General features: G+C 41.3%; 2 protein-coding genes across 2 annotated transcripts; both read left to right on the top strand.

The window, feature by feature from the left end:
- Window positions 1–8,147: 8,147 nt before the first annotated feature.
- Window positions 8,148–11,674, top strand: marcksl1b (MARCKS-like 1b). The gene is made up of 2 exons (XM_061255444.1): window positions 8,148–8,795; window positions 10,256–11,674. Exons 1-2 carry the CDS (start codon window positions 8,709–8,711, stop codon window positions 10,781–10,783), a joined length of 615 nt encoding a protein of 204 aa, XP_061111428.1. The 5' UTR covers window positions 8,148–8,708; the 3' UTR covers window positions 10,784–11,674.
- A 4,488-nt stretch (window positions 11,675–16,162) lies between these two features.
- On the top strand, window positions 16,163–23,995 carry hdac1 (histone deacetylase 1). Its single transcript, XM_061253910.1, has 14 exons — window positions 16,163–16,299; window positions 17,508–17,620; window positions 17,914–18,031; window positions 18,407–18,481; window positions 18,652–18,790; window positions 19,245–19,386; window positions 19,568–19,660; window positions 19,856–19,964; window positions 20,277–20,417; window positions 21,069–21,177; window positions 21,537–21,667; window positions 21,808–21,954; window positions 22,114–22,162; window positions 22,533–23,995. Exons 1-14 carry the CDS (start codon window positions 16,248–16,250, stop codon window positions 22,558–22,560), a joined length of 1,446 nt encoding a protein of 481 aa, XP_061109894.1. The 5' UTR covers window positions 16,163–16,247; the 3' UTR covers window positions 22,561–23,995.
- The last annotated feature ends 172 nt before the right edge of the window (window positions 23,996–24,167 follow it).

Genomic DNA, 24,167 nt, shown 5'->3' with positions numbered 1-24,167 from the left:
TATATGTTGTGGTATGTGTGTGTGTATGTTGTGGCGTGTGTCTATGTTGTGATATGTGTGTGTGTGTTTGTATGTGTGTGTGGATGTATAGTTCAGTAGGACACAGTTGGATGGCTCTGTAACTGCAGCATTAGTGGGTCAGTATGCCATCATCTCCTTCATCAGTACTGCACTGCACTCTCCCTTTCTCTTCCTCCCACATATACCTTTGTGCTTTCAGACAGAGAGCCTAGGAGGCCCGAGTGATAGAACAGATTTCAACCTGTTCACTCATGCAGATGCAGGTTTCCTGGACAGAAAACTCAAAACAGCAAATTGAACAACAAAGTAAGTTCATTACAATTACAAACAGTGATTCTGCGAAATACCTGTTCCATACAAAGCAAATTGAGCAGTATGGCTGTACCATGTATTATTCACCATTTCCCAGCAATTCTACATTACTGGGGTCAGCCCTCCTGTAGAGCCCTCCCCAGGGTTGACAGGGATGGTGTCTCAGGCTAAGCGGTGAGGGACTGGGGGAATTCCTTCTGACATGTAAGCACGGCAGTGACCTTATTACAGTAACAATAGATGCTAATGAGAGGGCATTATGGTGAATTTACATACAATCTGACATGCTGAATGCACAATAATGGGCTATTTTTAAACCAGGGGCAGAGGCGGAGATGTGATGGGGGTGGGGAGTAGCTGGGGAGGGCAGTTGTCTGGCCCCCTTTCAGGACACAGGGACATGTGCAATGCAAAGAAAATGGGTATTTGGGGGAGAAAACCGTGTCTCTCGTGCTGTGACAGGTGAATGTGTTCAGAATTTTCTTCAAGCCTGCTTTGTTGTCATTTGTGTCTTACACCCACTTTGCTGAGGCCATCAGTTCATTGATTTTGTAAATTGTATGAGTCACATCAACAAGATATTCAACATATTATACCAAAATGAAACATTTCTTCAGTTTTGACAGTGAAACTGATGCGAAATGCATACATTCACATATTCCCATTTCCTTTCTCAGTCTGGAATTTCAACAAGTCAGTGCTGTGCCACCAGCCCCCACATGAGAAACACTGCAACGGAATCACGTGCCCTCCTCCAACGCACTTCCCAGAAAACCAATGATTCCTTTTCACACAGGCTACAGGGTACTACAGAAGTGCCACAACCAATCCCAGGAGACATGGATTCCTCACTGATGATAACTGGGTATCTCTGGGTGATGTGAATTAGCAATTTGCATTTTGCTTCAACTAGGGTGTCAAAGGAGAAGAGGAGAGATTGTGGAGCTTATTGATTGTCCAGTGGGATGCTTGACAGTTATACTGAACCTGCATGTATTCAGGAAATATGCAGACATCTAAATATGAGCTACTACATTCTCTGTGGATGAAGGCATGAGCTAAGCCAACAGCACCGAAGTACAGAAGTACATTAGTTCATCCTGTTGTTGGGCTTTGATCAGAGTTCGGATTTCTTAACTGAAGCAGTCAGTTGAATTGATTGCAGGAGCGGGTGAGAGGAACCCTTGTATTACTCTTACAAATAGTGTTTCATCAAACACAGGATAAAAAGTGCAACAGGCAGGGCTCTCACTTCCCCCCATCGCAAGCGTGCGTGATGATTGTGCCTGACAAGAGGTGAGCCAGCCCATGCCAAGAGGAAAATTAACCACTTCTCCTTTCTGGAATTAAAGGCTCAGTTTGACGTGCCTTCTCCTTTCCTTTTACCCTCTCTGAAACCAGAAGACTGGGACTCCAGGCAGCACAGAGAGACTGTGCACCTCTTTTAGAGACACTTCCAAAAAGGGTGTCATTTGTGAAGAAGGCAGAGCAATGGCCTAAACTCTAACTCTACTAACCAGCTGCCTGTATACCTGCTGGGTACAGGGTGTCACTTGGCACAGGATGTAGCTTTAAACTGGCTAATTGACCGCAATTAATAAAGAAGGTTCAACACGAGCAAGCCTAATGATTTCCTGCACTATCAAAAATCCCCAACTAGCTCACTTATCGTTTTAGACAGGGTTTAGGGTTTCCAGTACAGGCACACATAAGGCTGTGATTCAGCTTGTGAGCGAGGGCCCTTAGCTTCCCCTTTACCCTGACATAACATGACAGATGTGGAATGAAATGACCAGGTAACCCGGTCTCTCAAATAAAAGCAGTGAACAGAGAGTGTGTGGGATCACACTATTGCAGCAGGCCAAATATAAAGCACAGTACATTCTACAATTCTAAAAAAACAAGTAATTTTTCTATTGAAACAGCCAATTGGGGTAGGATTTTTGCAGGAAGCATCAAGTCCTACCAGGGAGTAATGTGTTCCAAAGACAAACCACTGAAGAACATAATTCTGAGGGATCTGAGCCATAAAGCTTCAGTCCTAAGCCTTCAAACCATTGTGAGTAACGTGTGCAGCTCCATCTTTAATGTGCAGTTGACCTACAGGAATATAGGCACTCTTTAAATTTTTACGTCTTATAATGTATAAATATTAAATATATATATATAAATATTTAAAAAAATAGAACATGGACACATAAAGAGTGACTGACGCATGGGAGATTACAAATTATTGATTGAAATGCACATTTACAATATGCTCTCATCCTGAATGGCTTGTACACAGAATACAGTTTTACATTCAACCCTTACTGCTGGATACGTTTACACAAGCAATGCCGTTTAAGAGCCTTGCTCAAGTGTACACCTATAATGCCAAAGCCGGGAAGTAAACATTATACTACACTGCCACCTATGCATATATACGCCACAGAAAGTGTTTTTATCTGTTAGATTTGAGTCAGTATTGTGTGCACTGTATGCTTGTAAGATTAAAAGACAGAATTTGACTATGGATTCAAGTGCAACATGGGAAAATCTTTTTTAATTTTGATAACCTGGTGCTACAATGTGCAATGCGGATATGGGGATGCATGTCCCCTTTCCCATACGAACTGTGTATGTTCACGTGTGTATGTATGTGTGTGCGTGGGTGGGTGTGCTGTGAAAGGAACAACTGCAGCTGGCAAGCACAGCAGTGTTTTTTTTCCCTCTGCAGCTGAGAGAAGACTGCTGGCCTAGTTAAGACTGGTCTCAGGCACTGAGTGCGCTCCATAAGTAATGCTGCATTTCAGCATCAAACAGCATCCACCACAACCCTCTCACTTCTCCCCTGGCCAGGACTTTAAAAAAAATTTTTATTACTAGTATTCCACGGAGGTATGAAACCTACACAGGTTATGCCATTTATGACATAAAAACGATTTATTACTTTAACATGGGCCTGCCAAATTATCCAATCTCTGGATTTTCTTATGAAAACTAGTGGACTACCCAGCTCATACACAATAAAACATGGACTTTCAGAAATCAGATTTGTTTCAATCAGATGTTTAACTGAACCAGAAACAAATAATATACAGCTAATAGCACATCATAAAATTACTAAATCACATAATCTATTAATATGCACGAGACTGTGTTTTTAGCTACATATTTTTTTTGTTTTTGCTTTTGCTGCCCAAACTATTGCCTGTTTGATTTCTCTCTTTATGCAACTTACCCTCTGAAATTTTACCGGAAAATCAAGAGTGATCAACTAGGACTTCATGGAGATATATGTGAAATGTATTTTGCAATATATACAAAATATTACAAATTGGCACTAAAATATTACAAATATTTTCACTTTTCATGTATTTCTAAATAGCAATATGTTTGAAGAAGGATCAACATATATTTGAAATATATGGCAATATATTTTGGCCGATGCAGAAGCCAAAATGTCTCAGGGCAAAAAGAAAGAGAGAAAGATTAATTTTCCATCTTACAAATCTGTCTTGGGCCATGCCATCTGGATCTCCCTGTTATTTTGAGAAAAAATGTTGTGGCCTCTCATCAGTTTGGCTATAATTGGTTGCTTACTTGCATACAGTATGCCCAGTACACATTAAATCATGCAACCCCAGCCATGCTAGTTGTTGTGTTTTGATGGTGAGAGAGAAGAGCAGTTGAGTTAAAAACGCGCTTGTGGTGACAAGGCAGTGCAGAAAGGGAGCCACCTTTCGTGTGGTTTCATTACGAGCCCCACTGCACAGGCTCCATCTGCAGCGATATCGCAACTGAAATTTTAAAAAGGAAGTAGAGTTCAGATCATGAAAAATGTCACCTTGTGCAGTGCTGTGCATGACCGCAAAATGAATTTGAGTTTCCTCACAGGTCTGTTCCATATGCCAGTCAATCATGCGTACAGAATTTTAACAACAGCAACACAACACAGGAAGAGATTTGCATGCCATATCTTCCAGCTTGTGTGTGAACATGACCCAGCTTCCTCATCGCATGCTATGTCACCTATGTTCTGAATTTTAAACTATTACTTTTATATTTAAGTCGGTTTTCACATGGATGTCATGCAGATGCAGAGTACATTCTTCCTTAAAATATCTAAAACAACACTGGGTGAGATATTTGTTCCAGCCGCACTAGTGAGCATGCATTTTATGCATGCTTTTACATGTATTTGTTTTGAACAACTACCGGCCTGTCTCTCTTCTTCCCTTTCTTGCTAAAACTCTGGAACGGGCGGTCTGCTCCCAACTGTCCGCTTATCTTCGCCAGAACAATCTCCATGACCCCAACCAGTCTGGCTTCAAGAGTGGCCACTCCACTGAAACCGCCCTGCTCGCGGTCACTGAGGCACTCCACTCTGCTAAAGCAAAATCCCTCTCCTCTGTCCTCATCTTCCTCGACCTGTCAGCCGCCTTCGATACAGTCAACCATGAGATTCTGCTCTCATCGCTGTCTGGGATGGGTGTCACAGGTTCTGCACTCGCTTGGTTTTCCTCCTACCTCTCTGGTCGCTCCTACCAGGTGACTTGGAGGGGCGCAGTCTCCAACCCTCACCCCCTACGAACTGGAGTCCCGCAGGGCTCGGTTCTTGGGCCTCTCCTCTTCTCGCTATACACCATGTCTCTTGGTTCTGTTATCTCTTCCAATGGCTTTTCTTATCATTCCTACGCTGATGACACCCAACTCTTCATTTCCTTGCCCCCCGACACCTCGTCATTTCCCGCCTGGATTACTGCAACTCCCTCCTAGCCGGTCTCCCAGCATGTGCCATCAAGCCCCTCCAGCTGGTCCAGAATGCTGCAGCCCGCCTGATCACCAGTCAGCCCAGGTCGGCTCATGTCACTCCGCTTCTCATTGGCCTCCACTGGCTTCCTATTGCCGCACGCATCCGTTTCAAGGCCCTAGTGTTGGCATTTCAGGCTGCTAAGGGGACTGCCCCACCTTACATACAATCCCTGATCACTCCCTACTCCCCAGCTAGACCACTCCGGTCTGCCAGCTCTGGTCGCCTTACGGTTCCCTCTCTACGTTCACCTGGCGGTCGAGCTGCACGTTCACGCCTGTTTTCCGTTCTGGTTCCTCAGTGGTGGAATGACTTGCCTACCACTGTCAGAACAGCAGAATCCCTCCCCCTATTTCGACGCAGACTCAAAACCCACCTTTTCAAACTCTACCTTATTCCTCCCTCCTGATTTCCCCTGCCCCTCCTTTCTGATATCCCTATCCTTGTCTAAACCCCACCCCCCCCAAAAAAAATAAAATAAAATAAAATAAAATAAAAAAGCACTTCTGATGACAACTATGTTTAGAACAGCATTTCCTGTGTATTTTGCTAGTTTCTGGATGTGATGCTCTGACTTATGGTAGAACCTATGCACTTGTAAGTCGCTTTGGATTAAAAGCGTCTGCCAAATGACTAAAATGGAAATGTAAATGTAAATGATGGAAATGAAAGTGTACCAACAGAAACTTCGAGATTAATTTACCACAATTCCCCCACAGATTTTACACAATTCTTTCATGTTTCTTTCCAGCATACTCTCCCACTCCGCCTTTCATTACCACTTACTATTACTATTTCTCCCTTTCACTTGCTCTTACCTATCTCTCTCATTCTGTCTCATCTACCCTCCTCCTGGCGTGTGATGCTCATCAGTTGGCTGACTGAAAACGGAACAATAGGGCCTTTTGAGGATGTAAATCTTGCCCCGTGTTTGGGCATGAAATCTGGGCAGCCAAACAAAAAGAGCCATTGACTCCCAAAAGGAAAAAAAAGAAGAGTAAGATAAGAAACCCCGTGTTGAACGCTACTGAAATTAGTCCACCCCACCACAGCCAGAGGGAATTAGGACTCTCTCCATGCTCTCCAACAATATCCCAGAATGCAATGCTGTGCCTCCTCATATCTTGGGATCTGAACTCTGAAACGCACAATGATTCCAAGGGATAAATGCTGTACCTACTTGCACATCTGAATAAGCACAGGCGGAAATTATCAAAAGTATTATATGCAGTATATTATGATTGGTGGGGCCAAAAATGTCACGGAACCACAGTACTTTGTGTAAGTTTGACTTGTTCACTACATGCAGTGCTTCCAGATGGTTTTGCTTAAAAGCATACCATACTTTCTGAGCCACAAATGATCACATCCACTGTCATGCAAATCCTAACCATCACAGCCATTTCTCGCTACAAACCAATTTCTTTTAAATGAATGCATAAACAAACAAACAAATAAACTAATAAATAATTCATTCATATGAAAAAAAAGTGTCGCTCTGCGGAGGGCTGAGATTGCTTGCAATGCCCTAAGTGACATCCTGACAAAGAAAGCCTGTGTCTATATGCTGGAGAAAAAAAAGCGCTTGACGCATTCAAGATGAGAATGATGTGTGTAGGCTCGTCATCGAAAAAATAAACCACATCACAAAGGCACTAAAGAATTCCAGGGGGGGCGGGGTGGGGACATTTTCAAATCTGGCTATTTTCAAACACCCTTTCAGCATTCCGTCACCAACATGAGAGCAGGAATTTTTAACCCCTAAGGTTATTCCATGCTCAGAAACAGACCCGCATAAATGAGGGGAATAAGTCTTTGGTATCATTTGCATGCCATGCATTCCTCAATAAGACAGTAGGGACTTTATGCTAGTCAAGACACCCATGGAAACTCTATAAATTATAGATTGCATAGAAGCTAGTTCTCATTTCTTACAGTGAAAGTGGGGAAAAAAAGAATGACATTAATGAATGTGAATGAAATAGAAGTCACTTGTTGGGTGTGAGAATAGCAATGTGGGCATCAGGTAGGACTGACCAAAGATTAGACGGACATTATTTGTGGATGCGAACAGCAACCAGAACCACTGGGAAAGACCTTCCACAAATACTTTAGCCTGCATTCTCCCAATAGCCCACTAATCAGATGAGCAGGAAGGCAATCCAGCATGTTTCCTTAGTAAACTTTCTGTGAAATAAATTATGTAATTACGATTGAATTGCATTAAACACACTTGCATAAATAAATAGAAAATCATGGTCTACATTTCAGAAGAGCATTAACATTCCACAATTGACTGAAGCCTGAAGAACCCAGAAGAAATAGATTAGAATGTATGCAATATACTACAAACTTCTGTGATTTACCACCATCATATTTATCCCGTTTTTAAATGAATGAGAACAAAAACCCAAATCTGCTCAGAGACAACGTAGTTTTAAAAATGCTTCATGAGATTCAAACAAAGAGCTCAAATACAGACAGCCGGCCGGCAAGGCTACCTTTGGAAAATACCTGTGGATTACAAGCCAAAGTGTGTTAGTTGTTAAGACTCTAATTATGCAGGTAATTTGTTCAGGGGTAATAAAATAGGACAATTCAATACAAAGACACGAAAACCCTTTGATTACAAGCACTGTTAGTCGGCTAACCTTCGTTACTTTCCTATCTTGTAAGCTCAATAGTGTCGTGCTCCAAAAACATCTCTTTGCAACAAGGCTGTGTATATAGAAATGGATACGTCACTACTATGATTATGAAGTACGTATAATTTATGTAAGTGGCTGCCATCTTGCAATTTTATCTCTCCAAAGTGGCCATACCGGTATAATCAATCTACACCAGCACATGCACCAGCACAAACCAGGTCGAACAAAGCTTCCAAATCTGCCTATACTTCGTATGGGTGCTACGAGCCTTGCTCTTACAGCACGCAATTAAACTCATCATGTTGCATTCTGTACTCAAAATGCATGCATCCAATTTCCCATCAACAGTTGCGTTCTTGCACATGGTCGCTATGGGTCAGACCCAACTTGCTGAAATTGTTCGCCTGGCAGCGCAGTAATTGACGCTCATTTAAGCACTAATGACGTTGCTTTGTTACCGTCTACATGTTCCACATCGTAAAACCTATCGCTCTTAATTTAAAATTCGTTGATCTTTCACGAAGATCCCTTCAACCACTTTAAGTACCAAAGTTACCATGTTATCTTTGTTAGCCATTTAGCTACTACAACTCAAAGACAGCAAAAAGAAGGTGGTCGGTGGTGTCCCAGCCCGCCGTTTTCGATTGGATATAGCTTTGTTATGACGTCCATGGGTGGAGTCTAGGGCTATTTTTCAAGCACCGTTGTAGAAAATATAATTGTATAGAGCGTCTAGTGTCCGTGGTGTGAGCGCGGGGACTTCAGGGGTCGCAAGCTTGGAGAAACTACAATTTTACAGATTTAAAGAAAAACCACAATCAAGCCTTTTCTGATTCCACATTTGGATGCACATAACCCTCCACGGGCTGGATTTAATATAAATTAGCTTTTGAGATTTTTTGTTTTGTTATCTACCGGCACAATAAAATAAAATGGGATCCCAAGTGTCTAAGGGAGGAGTGGCTGTGGATGGAAAAGCCGCTGTTGCTGACCCGGCTGCAGCTAAAACAAATGGCCAGGTAGGCACCTACATGCGTTGGCATTTGCACATCCAGAAATAACGCCAACGTTGCTGTCACTTTTGCTCGCCGAATTAACCTGCTGTGTAACTTACTAGTGTTGTTAGCTGGCGAGCCCTCTGCGTGCTGACCAGTTAGGTACCGAACTTATCTTATGGCTAAAAAACGTTGCCATGGAAATGATCTGAAATTGCAATTCATTGTTTGCTGTGTGAAAGGTCAAGGCAACGATACTGAGGCAAAATATGGTAGCTAACTTAACTGTATCATTTTCTTATGCATTTGAGTAAACGTGTTATAGTATGTTATGAGTACTTAGCCAGCTAATTTGGTGGCTCGTGATGGCTGATTTGGGAAAATCAGATGGGGGTTGTAACTTGAGCATCAGGTAGAATTATGTTAGCTCAGCTACCCTGCTCGTATTGCTTAGAGTTGGGTTCGATGTAACGTCAAACGTTATGCGACTTGTTGCAGATAAACAATACTTATTGTATTGTGTGTTTTCTGGAAGAAATATATTTATTTACTGTATTATTTAAATGTATGCAAAAGTTATTTTGATTGACTAGTTGGCTGCACAGAGCCAAAAAAGCGGAACTAGCTGCCTGTATCCTTAACGTCTAAAGTCGAAAAATGAACATCGGCATCAGCTAACGTTAACTGACGTTACAGTTAGTCGGCTACCACCCCTTTCCAATGGCGAACTTCAGCTAGATAATGTTATGCTCATTCGTACAAAGCCATTTTGAGTTTTACAATTTTACCGCCTATCAGTTTGTAGTCATGTTAACCAAAATTCCCATCCGCAGAATCCATCTAAAATGGATAGGACTTGCTGGATTGCTATCGGACTGTACTCAAAAATACTGCATGGGGAAATGCCAGAATAGGCTACGTTTCATGAAATAATATTTAACATTGGCCATATTGCATAGAATCTCGATGACTTTCATTCATGACGAATTAAAAATGAGCGTGGATAGCTGGTTGGTGAGGATGTAAGCTTGCCAGAACTCAGTGGAGTAACGTTCTTCTCGCTCTTTTGTTTGAGGATGTTGCCCCTGAATTTGTTCGCGCTAGATATATGGAACTTGACAGACCCCTTACGGTTCTATATGCAACTGCAAGGCGTCGCCTGCTAGGGATTCGATGCAAACGTAACTGCGCTTAGTAAACCTGCCAAATGATTAAACCGCAGAAACAATTCGATATTGCGGACCAATTAATTCCAATTTCGTGTTTGTCACAATGTTCGAATAGGCTTGTTTCATCTCTAATGTGAAAATGCAAACCACTTAGTATTTTTCTACAACAGACATGTTGAGTTGTTTGTCTGAAACAATATGTTATTATCAGAAATCAGTATTGCAAGAATAGCCATGTTTGTTCATCTAATTCTGTGTGGTTCACAAATCAGAAAGTAATAATCATTGTATCTTCCTTCCCTCCCCCTCCTTTAGGAGAATGGTCATGTCAAGACAAATGGGGATGTGTCTGCTAAACCTGATGGAGACGCAGCAGCTAGCAACGGCTCAGCAGAGGCAACGAAGGACCCGGCTGCCGGGGACGCCATAGAGCCAGCGCCGGTCGCCGACAGCGAGGCTGCCAAACCCGAGGGTGAGGCCACCAAGGAGGCACCCAAGAAGAAGAAGAAGAAGTTCTCTCTGAAGAACTCCTTTAAGTTCAAGGGGATCTCACTGAAAAAGTCTAAGAAGAGCAGCGGAGAGGCCAAGGAGGAGGTGGCTGAGGAGAAGCAGGAGGCCAACGGCGCTGCGGCTGAGCCTGGGGCAGAAAAGGTGGAGGAGGCTAAGCCTGCTGAGGAACCCAAGGGAGAGGAACCTCCTAAAGCTGAGGAGGCCCCTGCCAAGGCCGAGGAGGTACAGGCCACCGAGACGGCCAAGGCAGAGGAGGTTGCTGCCCCTGAGCCTGCAAAACCTGCAGAGGAAACCAGCTCAACACCTGCCGCACCTTCCGAACAGAAGGAGTGATTGCTATCTTGAACTCTGAACTGTTTTTCAAGGAAAAAATATATATTTATATATGTGTGTATATATATATATACATGTGTATATATACATGTGTATATATGTATATATATGTATGTGCGTGAAAGACTCCTTGTGCCACGTTCGTTAAAAAGATCCTACATAATACGAAAGACCCTACATAATTTGAAAGATCACAATGTCAATTTGACCAACAGTTCACTGCCCTGGTATTCTTGTTACAGATAGAACTATCACGTTTCTGAATAAAAAAATTAATCTGTTCCCATAAAGAGTTTTTGTTAATGTGTACAGGGGCTGACAGAATTGTAGGTGTGGATTGTTCATTGATGGATGGAATCAGATGTCCCATTTTTTCCAATACTTGGCAAAAACGCTACATCTTTTTTTAATAGCGTGGCACCCCTATAACATTTTATTTTCTCATCTTCCAGGATCTGAAAAATCTATGACAACTACATGGAGCAGAATGGATTTCTCCATGTTAAATGACTGTTATAAGGAATTTAAAACAGATATTACCAACTTATAGAGTTCTACATTCCTATATTTTACCCCAATTTCAATTATTTTGTGCTGTATAGAGAAATCGATAAGCATTTTTAAAGATTCAAAAAGCATTGTCTTTTTGCTTGTTTACAATGTACTTTAATTTTCTTTTTGGCTAAAAAAAACACATTTGAGCTTTCAGAGTCTACTGTGTTCACTGTTTTAATGGAGGCGGGGTTGTCATGTGTAAAACGTAAGCCTTTACTCTGCATTTTTGTCTGTAAATAAGTTCTTGACCATTTTTGTTCTCTTTTGCTAACATTTAAAGATGTCGATGGTTTTATTGTAAAGTTAATGGGGGTAAATAAATGTTGGATCCCTACAGCTGTTTGTGTGAGGCCTATATCATTTGTCAACATCTGGGGATTGGGGGTTGTAGCTCCACTGAAAATGGAAGGCAGACATGCACTTCAGAGTCCAAAATAATTCTGCTTCTGCACCATTTATTATTCTATAATGGGAGGCATTTCATTATTAATACCAAAATTCATACCAAAAAAAGATAAGACCTTAAGACCTTGCAACATACTTTCTTAGCATATAGCACTTCTCTGTGTCATGTTTTACCTTACTGAACATGGTTGCCTTAAAGCCATATTCAACTTTGAGATCTTAGGCCTTTTCTAAACTTTGTAATAAAAGCTACAGATTGGATGGAAAGTGTTTGCATAGAGATCCATAATTCAGTCAAGGACAACATCAGAGAGGTCACAGACACTGGCTCTGGGCACACACTAGCATAGATACTGTCTATGCAAGCTCTACTCTGGAACCAATCAGAATTTGGTTGATACGTACTTCAGTAACAAGTGGAGGATTAGGGAAGCAAGTTACGGGATCTGATGGAATTACTACAACTGAACTGTATAAAAGGAAACTCATGAAAACTAAAGTCACCTGTAATTATGGTGTTTGCTAAGCAAACACTTATTTACCTTTCAAAAAAGAATTTAAAGTTCCATTTTTGCACATCTAAAATGAAGATCTACAGGATACCAAAAATCCAGAAATACTATTTTAAGCCTCTACTACATAAAAGCTTGTTGTATGAGATATTAAACAGATGTGTTTGACATTCAGACACGTTCTAGTCTCTATATGTATATTTACTAGTGTGAGAATTATTGATAAGATTAGATTTATTTTTTAGTATTCTGCTTCTTTCACCCGTGTAGCCAGACTTGTGGATGAATGAGCCTGCAGGGTAAGCATGATTGTTTACTAAAACTGGAGCTCAGACGCTACCACGGTTTGATAGACCACAGAGGAGGGAAATGTCACAGTACACGTCTGGGTAGCAAGCAACTGTAAATATATGTACTGACTCTTTCAAGCCCAGTTTAGCTACAGCAGAGCTAGGCATGCACTCACCTAACACCATAATTGGAAATCAGAATGAACTTGAGACCTGTGAAGCACAATTCAAACCTTGCCTTGCCTAATTCTCTGGTGATTTTGTGACAAAGTACTGTACCGCACCTATTACTTATTGTCTGACTGATTTACATTTATAACATGTTGCTTCATTATTCATCTTCTAGTTGAAGACTTTGCCCGATGGTACAATAGTACAGCCTCAGCTGGAATACAAAGCTACAATTTTCTGGTCCATTACCAAATAAATAAATCCAGTTCTATTGCCAGCAAGGTTCAACAGCCAATGTAGCGTTTTTCATCTTTAGATAATACTGATGACTGTCTTGTTTATGGGAAATAAACATTTGATCTTGATGTTCCTTGCAGATACAGTATCTGTAAAAGTGATCCCGTGTGGGATTAAAATTAAAGCTTCTTCAGTATGTGTGGCAGCATCAGTGACTCAAAACCATTGGAAACACAGCGATGGTAAGTACAGTAGGGCACAGATGGTGAGTCATTACTACCTGAATGAGGAGTGTAAAGCTCAGAACTCTTGTCGACTGGCGCTGTCCCAGATATCCTGATGGCACAAAACACAGAAAAATAGCATCTGCAGTTAGTTGAGTGCATATACACGCACACGGAAGGCATACATTTTCAATATATATTAATTTATTTAAAGCGCAATAGCTCAAAAAGTGGAAGACACTTTTAATGAAAAATAATGTGGAAATGTTTGCTAAAGAGCTTTTGCTTCATGGTTTTAAAGTCAGGGAAAGCCATGGGTACCATCTGGTGCCTTATAAAGGTACTGCAACTTAAGCCTGCAACCCATTGACATCACCAAACTGTTGCATTTTTCTTTTGTGATGCTTTTCCAGGCTTTTACTTACTTCCAGTTCTTGTTTATTTTGTGGGTTTTTACATTCAATCTTCTCTTCAGGAGGTAAAATGCATGCTCAATTGGGTTAAGGTCTGGTGATTGACTTGGCCAGTCTAAAACCTTCAGCTTTTTCTTCCTAATGAAGTCATTTGTTGTGATGAGCGTGTGTTTTGGGTCATTGTCCTGCTGCATGATGAAGTTCCTCCCAAGTACTTTGGATGCATTTTTCCATAAATTGGCTCCTGAATGTTTTTGTAGACTTCTGAATTAATCCTGCAGCTACCATCACTCCAGAAGCAAGCCCAAGCAAGCCCAAGCTTCACAGATGAGCTTGCATTTATTGATCATGAGCAGATCCCTTCTCTCTCTGCACTTTGGCCTTTCCATCGGTATGGTAGAGGTTAATCTTGGTTTCATCAGTCCATAAACTTTTCCAGAACTTTTGTGGCTCATCTCTGTACTTCTTTGCAAATTGAAATCTTGCCTTCCGAGATTGCCTCGCCTTACTACTGATGAGTGGTTTGCATCTTGTGGCTGCATCTATATTGTCTTTTTTCGAACGGTTGATTGAAATACCTTCACCCCTGCCCTGTGAAGACTGTTTGTGATGTCACTGACTGATGTTTTGGGGTTTTTCTTCACAGCTCTCGCAATGACAACAACTGCTGTTGTTTTCCTTGGTTGACACAAAGCCGATGTCTGTTGCTCAGTACGCTAGCGATTTTTTTCTTTTTAATGACATTCCAAGTTGTTATATAAGCTATCTCCAATGCTTGTGATTGATTTCCCCTCTTTTCTAAACTTGAAAATGACTTGCTTTTCTCCCAAAGACAGCTCTCTGGAGTCTTCACAGGCAAAACCCAAGGCTAAAACCAAGAGTAGACATTCAGAACTATTTATTGTTTGACCAATCAATCTAACAGGACACATCTGGGCAACAAGAAACACTTGTCATTCATATGTTCCAATACTTTCGGAAAAAATTGGGTGGTCTGATACAAAGGGTGATATGGTTTAAGCTGTTTAACAAATCTAGATACGGAAATAAAAGCTGAAATTTTTATTTAAAAAAACATATTTTGACCTCAAACTCAATTGTCTTCAGTGTATATCAAACCCCTGACCTTGCTGTTCCAATACTTTTGGAGGGAACTGCATTTGACATCAATACCCCTACAAGTAGTATCTACAAGTAAAATGCAATTCAGTCCCTTCTCGGTGTGCATATCAAATTAACACAAATGAACTCATTCTACATACACTTCAATGCAAAGATATTGGGACAGTGACACAATTTTTGCCGTTTTGGCTCTGTACTCCAGCACACTCGATAAATAAAACAATAAATGACGATAAAATGCCAACTGGCAGATTTAACATGAGGGTATCCACATCCATATTGGGTGATCTGTGTAGGGATTAGTGATTTTTAAACATTGCCACAGTTTTTGCAGTATTTTTGGGGTCATTATCCGGCTCCGAGGTGAAGCACTGCCAAATCCCTTTTTTTTTTACGGCATTTGGTTGGATCTGAGCAGATGTTTCTGCGCAGATCAGAATTACTTCTGCAGCTGCCATCAGCAGTTACATCAGCAATGAAGAGAAGTGAGCCAGTTCCAGTGGCAGCCAACTGCTGCTGTAAAATGGGGGGACTGTGTATAAAAATAGCTGTAATTAATACACAGAACACCTGAAATGCATGTACAAGGAAGATTTGCAGGTCATCAGGAACACTGATCAAAAGATGAGATAATAAACAGAACTGATCCAAACAGATATTCTCTCCATCGAAACAAAAAATGTTGTTGTGAGAATAACATATTTTATTGCGATAAGTATAACAATAACTGAATAATGTAATAAGTTGTGCCATCAGATAACCAAGTTGTAGCCCAGTATAATGATAATCCACGGCCACATAATAATAATCCATCAAGCAAACATTTTAACATTTACAGGGGTAGCTCGGATAAATATTTGCATATACATACCATCTTTTAAATGTATGTTTGCAGATTACAGATGAGTAAAAACAACACAGTTCTCGGTTTCAAAAACATTAATAGTCATTGTAATTAACTAAAAAAATGTTCATAAGTATTGTTATGGTAATCAGCAAGTAGCCTACAATTGCGTGCTGATTTTGGCATCCTGTAATTCAGGTTATTTGAGTTTGAGCAAACGCGCTGTAACGATGCCTTTACTGCAGCTACTCACAATATTTTTTTTGGTAAATCAGGAGGTACATTTTATTGGATTCTATATTGCAGAACCACTTTGGGAAGGGGCGCCCATCAGTTACTGCGAAAATGTTAACAGTCTGCGTGTCAAATGAGCTAACTCGTACAGTTTCACCCGACACGCTAAAAGTCGAAAAGACTTATCTTTCTTTTTATGTAGCCCAATTGCACGTAAAGCATTAGCCCTCTTGACCGTCTCGACATCGGAAACGTAAATCGCCGGTCGGCATTCGGATTCTGTGAGCAGAGAGTGGAACGAAGTTAACGCGTTACCTGTAGGTGATTGGCCATAATAAACAGTTCAACGCCCCCAAAAGGTGAAAATGACACGATGATTGGTAGAAATAATGTCAATCTATGTAGTTAGAGTCACTGCGTAGAGATCCCGGTGGTTTGGGGTTGTATTTGGAGTAAAATGGCGCTCACCACTCAAGGAACAAAGAAGAAAGTTTGTTATTATTATGATGGTAAGAATAAAGTTATTTCTACATTTTATTTTACGGAAATATGTGCAATATTCACCGGCAATCAATGTATGAGAGTAATGATTACAGCTTTTGGTTACCACTTGTTTCGATACCAGTCGCCGGGTTAGAGTGGGCTGCTAGTCCGCTAACATAGCAGCTAGCTAGCTACATAACCGTGTATTGTGACCACTGGTCAGTGTTTTGTTTGTTCTCCAGCCAAGGTTACATAAGTGCAATACGTCTTACTAGCAGAGGAAGTTTAGTTGCTAATATTATAGCTCCTAGCCTAGTGGGCAAGCCTTTGGGTTTTCCAAGAGTCCCGCGCGATCGCTAGCTAGCTATATAACAATAGCTAGGCTAACGTTACGAGTAATCGCGCATGTACAGCTAGTTAGCTATAATTAACTTTAGCTAATTTACTGCTTTGTGCTAGCTAAGTTGTTTCCAGCTAGCTATTTAGTATTGTAACATAAATGTTAGCTATAAACAGTACTTAATCTAGCAATAAAGTAGGCTAACTGAGTTGGTGGTGGCTAGTTCCTACATTGCTTAACGTTCGCCGGCTAGTTTGAATCGATTAACTAGTCAATGTAACAGCGTTGCGTACGTAGCTAGCTAACGATAACCAAATGGCTAGATAAAACGGCACCATTAACTAATCTAGTCGAAAATGACAGTGTTCGTGTGGCGTTAGTCCATAACTGATGGCCCTGACTCCTGACTTTCCTATTCGTCCTAAGTTGAATAGAGATAATCAAATCGCGGTCCTCGAGGGACAGGGACTGCAGTGCTGGTTTTCCTCTCTTCCTTTATCGGGAAGTAAGGTGTGAAGACAGGCCAACCAGTAGCACTGAATATGACGATCAGTTCAGTGTAGGTAGCGACGCACGTTACTTCTGTGAATCTGTGCTTTTGATGCACAATATGCATTCAAACTTCCCAGGCATACCATTTGTAATTGGCCACTGTTTATTTCTGTTTTACAGTATGAAATCCAAGAGTTGCATACCAATGTTCTTGGCTGGCATAGATTATAGCCCATTTCAAAGCAAAGCGTTTTACCATTATGCTACAGGAAGGCGAAACGAATATCTAGCGATTAAATTTGTTGTCCAGATATCATTCACAAAAACCTCAAATGGTGGACCTGGCACCTGTCGGATGGTTTCTTTGTATAACCTAATCTGTCATTTTTGTCTGTGTTACAGGCGACGTTGGAAATTATTACTATGGCCAAGGCCACCCCATGAAACCACACAGAATCCGCATGACACACAACCTTCTGCTCAACTATGGGCTATATAGGAAGATGGAGATTTATGTAAGTGTGGTAACTCAACATCTATGAGTACACTCCAGGTCTGATTGTAATGTGTAGGCGATAAGATGGTGATAACATCAAAGCATAACTATAGGAATTGTGTCCCTATTTCATTGTATCCTCAGTGCTTATTTCTAAATGAGTTTTGGGGCATGTCTGAAAGCAGACCTAGAATATGCTTGAGGTGGACTTTTTAGAGGACACTGCGGTTTCACAGTTTTATTTATTGAATGATTGGTAAGGGACAGGGTCCTCCTCATTGGTCACTGAATGCGTCTTCCTCCATCCTTAAGCGGCCTCACAAAGCCAATGCAGAAGAGATGACCAAATATCACAGCGATGACTACATCAAGTTCCTGCGGTCCATTCGCCCAGACAATATGTCTGAGTACAGCAAACAGATGCAGAGATGTGAGTACAGCCCATGGCAGAAACCTGTCTTGGGTCTAAAGGGTGAATAAATCCCCAGGAACTATGTTCTGAGTCATAGAGGTGTTTTATTTATTTTTGTAATTCAGCAAAGCATCTTGGAGGAAAGTACACATTTACAGCGCTACCCAAAAATCTATTTTGGAAATTTGGGAAATTGTCAGAAAAGTGAAGTTGTTAAATGGATCAGAAATATACCCTGTTGAGACTTGACAAATTGGATGCTGTGAATATAGGTTTGATGGAGGTTTGATGGTGTGTTCCAAACATGTTTATGGGTTATAACTGCTCTGCAAACTGCATATACTTTTAAGTCATCTGATTTAACTACTTGAATTTTGTGTGATTGCCCCGCAGTTAACGTGGGAGAGGACTGCCCAGTTTTTGATGGCTTATTCGAGTTCTGTCAGCTTTCCACGGGAGGGTCTGTAGGTGAGTTTATGGATTTTTGATTAATGCGTGTGCACAAGTCGGGGTCAGCTTTTGATTCCATATGAATGTGACTTCATATTTCTTTAGCTGGGCATGCAGCCTAGGAGGCCCTGTCCCTGAGTAGCCACATCTCCCGGATTGTCTCAAACTGCTGTCCCTCCCATCTCTAGCTGGAGCCGTGAAGCTGAACAAACAGCAGACGGACATCGCCATTAACTGGGCTGGAGGGCTTCATCACGCCAAGAAGTCTGAGGCCTCGGGGTTCTGTTATGTCAACGACATCGTCCTGGCCATCCTGGAGCTGCTAAAGTAGGCTCTGTTCTCATTAGTTGGGTGATGAGAGTTCTATGCCCATGATTTGTTGGTGGCTGGTTTGCTTTGCTTAATGAATTCGTTAAATTACTTTTGGGCGTTTGAACTTTTTTTTTGTTGCAATTTGTGCAATTTTGTTTAAACCGGTTCCCTTTGTCTAGTTACAATTTGTCTAAAGACCTGAAACTATTCAACGTAACAAATATGCAATAATATAGGCAATCAGGAAGGGGGCAAATGCCTTTTCATGGCACTATTGGAGATGGTAGCTGCTTTCTTGAAATTTGACCTGTATAGTACTTGGAATAAATTTCCATGCTGTGGATTCCTGTTTAGCTATTGAACGATGACAAGCAGTCATTGAACAAGCACAATTTCAGTATGAAACACTGAATTGATCCTTGGTGAATGGCAGTGGAGTTTGCACTACCCATGTCTCGTCCCCTCTCAGATACCACCAAAGAGTGCTGTACATTGACATCGACATTCACCATGGTGATGGAGTGGAGGAGGCCTTCTACACCACAGACCGTGTCATGACTGTGTCCTTTCACAAGTACGGGGAGTACTTCCCTGGCACCGGAGACCTCAGAGTAAGTAGATGTCATCATCATAGAACTAGCAGAGCTAGAAGACCCTTTAAGTCTTTTCTAGACTTAAGAGGACAGTTATCCTAAGGAGTATACAGATGTGAAGTGAGGTACTGTGTCTGCCAGGTTATTTCTGTCACATTTTTGCCTCTTGTTTTTACTAACTTTTGTGTTTCTCTGGAAGGACATTGGAGCAGGGAAGGGCAAGTACTATGCTGTAAACTACCCACTCAGGGATGGAATAGACGACGAGTCTTATGAAGCCATTTTCAAACCTGTAAGTTTAAGCTCATTATGAAGCATCCACATTGTTAAACTATTGTTATTGCTGAAACCTCATTTTGCATCTTTTATGTGTTGCGTGTTCTGAAATTCTCCTGAACATTTTCATACAGAATAAAATATGAATTGGCATTATTTGAAAAAGCACTGTTTTTGTCTGAACGATGCTGTGCACATGTCTTACTGTTAGATTATGGCCAAAGTGATGGAGATGTACCAGCCCAGTGCAGTAGTGTTGCAGTGTGGAGCAGATTCTCTGTCCGGGGATCGACTTGGCTGCTTTAACCTCACTATTAAAGGTAAGTCTACTTACATTTGTGCATATTTTGACTGTATTTGTTTCCTTTTTTTAAATGGAAATTCATATTTAAAACTATTGGAGAATATGTTGTTAATGGCGTTTAAGTACCAGTCAACCAATTTGAGGATTTTGGCTCAAAAATCTCAAGTCCACAGTCCTACAGAAATGGTATACATCTTGACCCTCCGTCCTGCTGTTTCACCAGTGTGCAGATGCCATTTTAAAGTATCTGTGTGTGTGTGTGTGTGTGTGTGTGTGTGTGTGTGTGTGTGTGTGTGTGTGTGTGTGTGTGTGTGTGTGTGTGTGTTAGGCCATGCCAAGTGTGTGGAGTACATGAAGAGCTTCAACCTGCCGCTGCTGATGTTGGGTGGGGGAGGGTACACCATACGCAACGTGGCTCGCTGCTGGACCTTTGAGACTGCGGTTGCCCTGGACAGCTCCATTCCCAACGGTACGCTGAGGGGGCGGCCTGTAGCGTAGTGGTTAAGGTACATGACTGGGACACGCAAGGTCGGTGGTTCTAATCCCAGGGTAGCCACAATAAGATCTGCACAGCCGTTGGGCCCTTGAGCAAGGCCCTTAACCAGGGGAGGATTGTCTCCTGCTTAGTCTAATCAACTGTACGTCGCTCTGGATAAGAGCGCCTGCCAAATGCCAATAATGTAATGTAATGGGACGGGGCTGGTCATTGGAGCTGGTCTCAAGTGAAATGAAATTAGTCATGAATTGCACATTGAATTGTAAATTGTATTGAAAGTATATTCCATTTTTCACAACGGTGAATTGAACGCGTCTGATTTTTCAGGGGCAAGCTAATATAAGCAAATATTACTTGTTAATTTTCTATCCATATGTTGCATTTTGTTCATTTGAATGACTAACAACTGAACATTAGCATTGACTAATATGTTTTGCGAAGTGGATCCCCACGTGCCTTAGTATTTGGATTTAATGGCCCCAGCCCACATTTCCTTTTGTTTGTATTCTCTTATCAGATAGTTTTTCCTGAAATCACTCATCTGAAATAGCTTGGTTTAAACACTGTCTGATATTTGGGATGATGGATATAAATCTAGAATGGCCTTTTTTTGTCATTGCTCAGAGCTCCCATACAACGATTACTTTGAGTACTTTGGGCCTGACTTCAAGCTGCACATCAGCCCCTCTAACATGACCAATCAGAACACAAACGACTACCTGGAGAAGATCAAGTAAGTTCCAGACGCGGAAGCTTTACCTCCAAGCAACTTGTAATTCTACAGTTTTATGCGTAACCGCTTATCAGTCGTTGGATTGAGCAAGTTTAGTTTGCACAGCAAGAAATTTACATAAATATACGTTTGTACACGCTTGTCATTCATACAGCTGGCTATTCACTCACTGCTCCCAGATGACTACAATATTGAATTGCAATCATAATGCCTGATATTTTAGGTTTTGGAACAAAAAGTATTTGGATCATTGGAAAAAACAAACAAAACAAAACATAAACTCGGCCCAGATTTCTGAAAATGAAAGCGCTAGCCATTGCAGAAACCCAGCTGATGGTTGACCTACCCCCCTCCCCCAGGCAGCGGCTGTTTGAGAACCTGCGCATGCTGCCCCACGCCCCGGGCGTGCAGATGCAGGCCATCCCCGAGGACGCCGTGCAGGACGACAGCGGAGACGAAGAGGAGGAAGACCCCGACAAGCGCATCTCCAGTGAGGCCCTGCCGCTGCTCCCTTTCCCTTAAACCACAACCACATACTAAACCACTGAACTCATACTCAACGCTTGGACTGTTGTTGGTATTGCTGTAAATTTGTCCCTTCTGATGGGTGCGTGCGTTTGCACTCCGCAGTCCGTGCGCATGACAAGAGGATAGCCTGCGATGAGGAGTTCTCAGACTCTGAGGACGAAGGGCAGGGCGGACGCAGGAACACGGCCAACTTCAAGAAGGCCAAGCGAGTGAAAACGGAGGAAGAGAAGGATGGGGAGGAAAAGAAAGGTGAGCTGTTGAATTAGGGATGCAGAGAAATGCGCCAGTATTGCTATCCCCACAGAGACAAAATCCATGTTAGTCAAGTTTTAGCCTATGTTCATTATTCATGTGCATGTCCATATGTGCTGAGTAATTGAATAACTTGCACTCAAATTTCTTCCAAAGATGTAAAGGAGGAAGAGAAAATGGTTGAGGAGAAAATGGACACAAAGGGGTAAGATTTTAAATGGTTTATTCCTATTACAGCTGAAACCCCCCCCCCCCCCCTAGAAAAGTTGGTGTCCACCTGCCAGATTTTTTTGGCACAACAGGATTACAAATTGTGGGAGTTATGTTACGGTTTGTCATTAATATTCTGCACTTAATGAATTACCAACAGGAAATGTGTGAATTAAGAAAATCCAAAATTTCTCTCAAATACATTTAAACTTATTTCTTCCTCCTGTGAGAGTGTCTTATACTTGACTGAAGCCCAGTTTTGAACTGATTGCACTGTGGAATATTTCTTAGCTAGGTTCTGGGAAACTGAATGTTAAGAGTTGGCACGAAGAAAAGTATTAACCAAATTGTTTATTCTATAACAGGGCAAAAGAAGAGTTGAAAAGCACCTGAGAAGCTACAAGCCCCCACGTATACAGATGTGCATGATTTTACAGTAGTATGAATACCTCCCCACCGCAATCCCCTGCCTAGAACATAAGCCAAAACGAAGAACTGTAAATTATTTTCTAAAACACATTTTACTGTTTGCGTTCTAGCAGGATTTCAAGGAAATGTTATTGAATTGCAAGTATGATTTCTTGTTTTCTCCCCAATGCCAGTTGGTGTGAAATATTTACATCTGGTGTTTGCGCTCTGTATAAATTGTGTAAATATCACAGGCAGTTTTGTGTACACTAGGCGTACAGGACCACCGTCAGCTTTCTCAGTGTGAAGTGAGCAAACGGTCACCTGTTGATCTTTTTCTGAAGTGTTCAATTTACTGGCAAGCCACTTAAATCATGGGACTTTTTTGGTTTGTTGGCAGTAAATGTCGGCAGACTTTCATTTTATCCATTTCTTTTTACTCTGCTTTCATGCATACTGCATACTAGGTTAGACGTAAAAATGTCTCCTTATTGAGAAATCTTTTAAAGGATTGTGATTGAGGATTTTAGTGAAAATGGGAATGTTAAGAAATGAGGATGGCACAGCCTTTCATGTGCTTCTGTTTGGAGTATGAGGGTCCAGTGTTGTGATTACAGAATACACACGCATATGTATGTATGTCTTTGGGTGTATTAGTATTTGTCCTTGAATGGCTAATCCCTTCTAGTTTTGTTTAATCTAGGGATGTTTGCATCCCCTTCACATTCCCTACATAAAAAAAATATTTTTGGAAGTGCCTGTATAACTGGGCCATTGAATTCCTATTGGGTGGGCCTAGTCCAGGGGTGCACAAGGGCTAATCCATTTCTGGATTTTGTGCCAGCCTTTGCTCTTAATGATACTTATCCAAGATTTTAGTGTGTTAAAGTACAAGTGTACCAGTGTAGTTGATCGAGCGGTAAGAGAACAAAAACTATGGTTGGAACAAAATCCAGCACTGGAGTTGTGCACCTCTGCCCTGGACATTACTCATTGCGCACGTGCAGGGGTTCCCATCTGGTGAGAGAACACATTTGATGGTTTTTCAATGGGACATTTAGTTTTTTCTTTCTTTAGTAAGGAACTAGGCTGCATTTATTTTTAGCTGAATTGTGGACTGCTTAAGTGATCTTGTCAAAATTCTGGATTTATTTTGTGATACTTGAGATTTTATACCAGCTTCAGCATTGTTTTACATTATTGTCTTTATTCCCAGTAAAGAAATTGTGCATATGAAAAGTTTTACTTTTAAAAGATTTAACTGCATATTTGTGAATGTCTGCTGCAGCATGCACCAGTTTTTTTTGTTTAGTTTTTTAAATCTGCGTGAGCAGTTGGGAGGGACATACACATTTTTTGGGAAACTTATTTCTACTCATTTGGTTCTGTATTTTAAATAAAGTATGTGGTTATCTATGAATCTCTTGTTTGTACAAAAAAGTTAAAACGTATTGGAAAATCTCCCACACACACAAATGATGAGTAGCTGCTGCTTTCACACATCCATTTACCCTTGAGTTGGATCTTTAACAAGTTTAACAAGGTGTGAACTTGGTGTTTCAATAGTGCCCTTTCCTTTGCTCATCTGATGA

Source organism: Conger conger, chromosome 9 (assembly GCF_963514075.1).
Source record: "Conger conger chromosome 9, fConCon1.1, whole genome shotgun sequence".
Taxonomy (NCBI): Eukaryota; Metazoa; Chordata; class Actinopteri; order Anguilliformes; family Congridae; genus Conger; species Conger conger.
This window is presented reverse-complemented; position numbering and strand designations above follow the sequence as displayed.

What these genes read in the sequence shown, in the direction of transcription:
- hdac1 (XM_061253910.1), top strand. Translation starts at nt 16,248, where the DNA reads ATGGCGCTCACCACTCAAGGAACAAAGAAGAAAGTTTGTTATTATTAT. An exon ending in CCCCGACAAGCGCATCTCCA is followed by an intron (nt 21,668 to 21,807) that starts GTGAGGCCCTGC and finishes TGCACTCCGCAG; the next exon opens with TCCGTGCGCATGACAAGAGG. An exon ending in GGATGGGGAGGAAAAGAAAG is followed by an intron (nt 21,955 to 22,113) that starts GTGAGCTGTTGA and finishes TTTCTTCCAAAG; the next exon opens with ATGTAAAGGAGGAAGAGAAA.
- marcksl1b (XM_061255444.1), top strand. Translation starts at nt 8,709, where the DNA reads ATGGGATCCCAAGTGTCTAAGGGAGGAGTGGCTGTGGATGGAAAAGCC. An exon ending in CAGCTAAAACAAATGGCCAG is followed by an intron (nt 8,796 to 10,255) that starts GTAGGCACCTAC and finishes CCCCTCCTTTAG; the next exon opens with GAGAATGGTCATGTCAAGAC.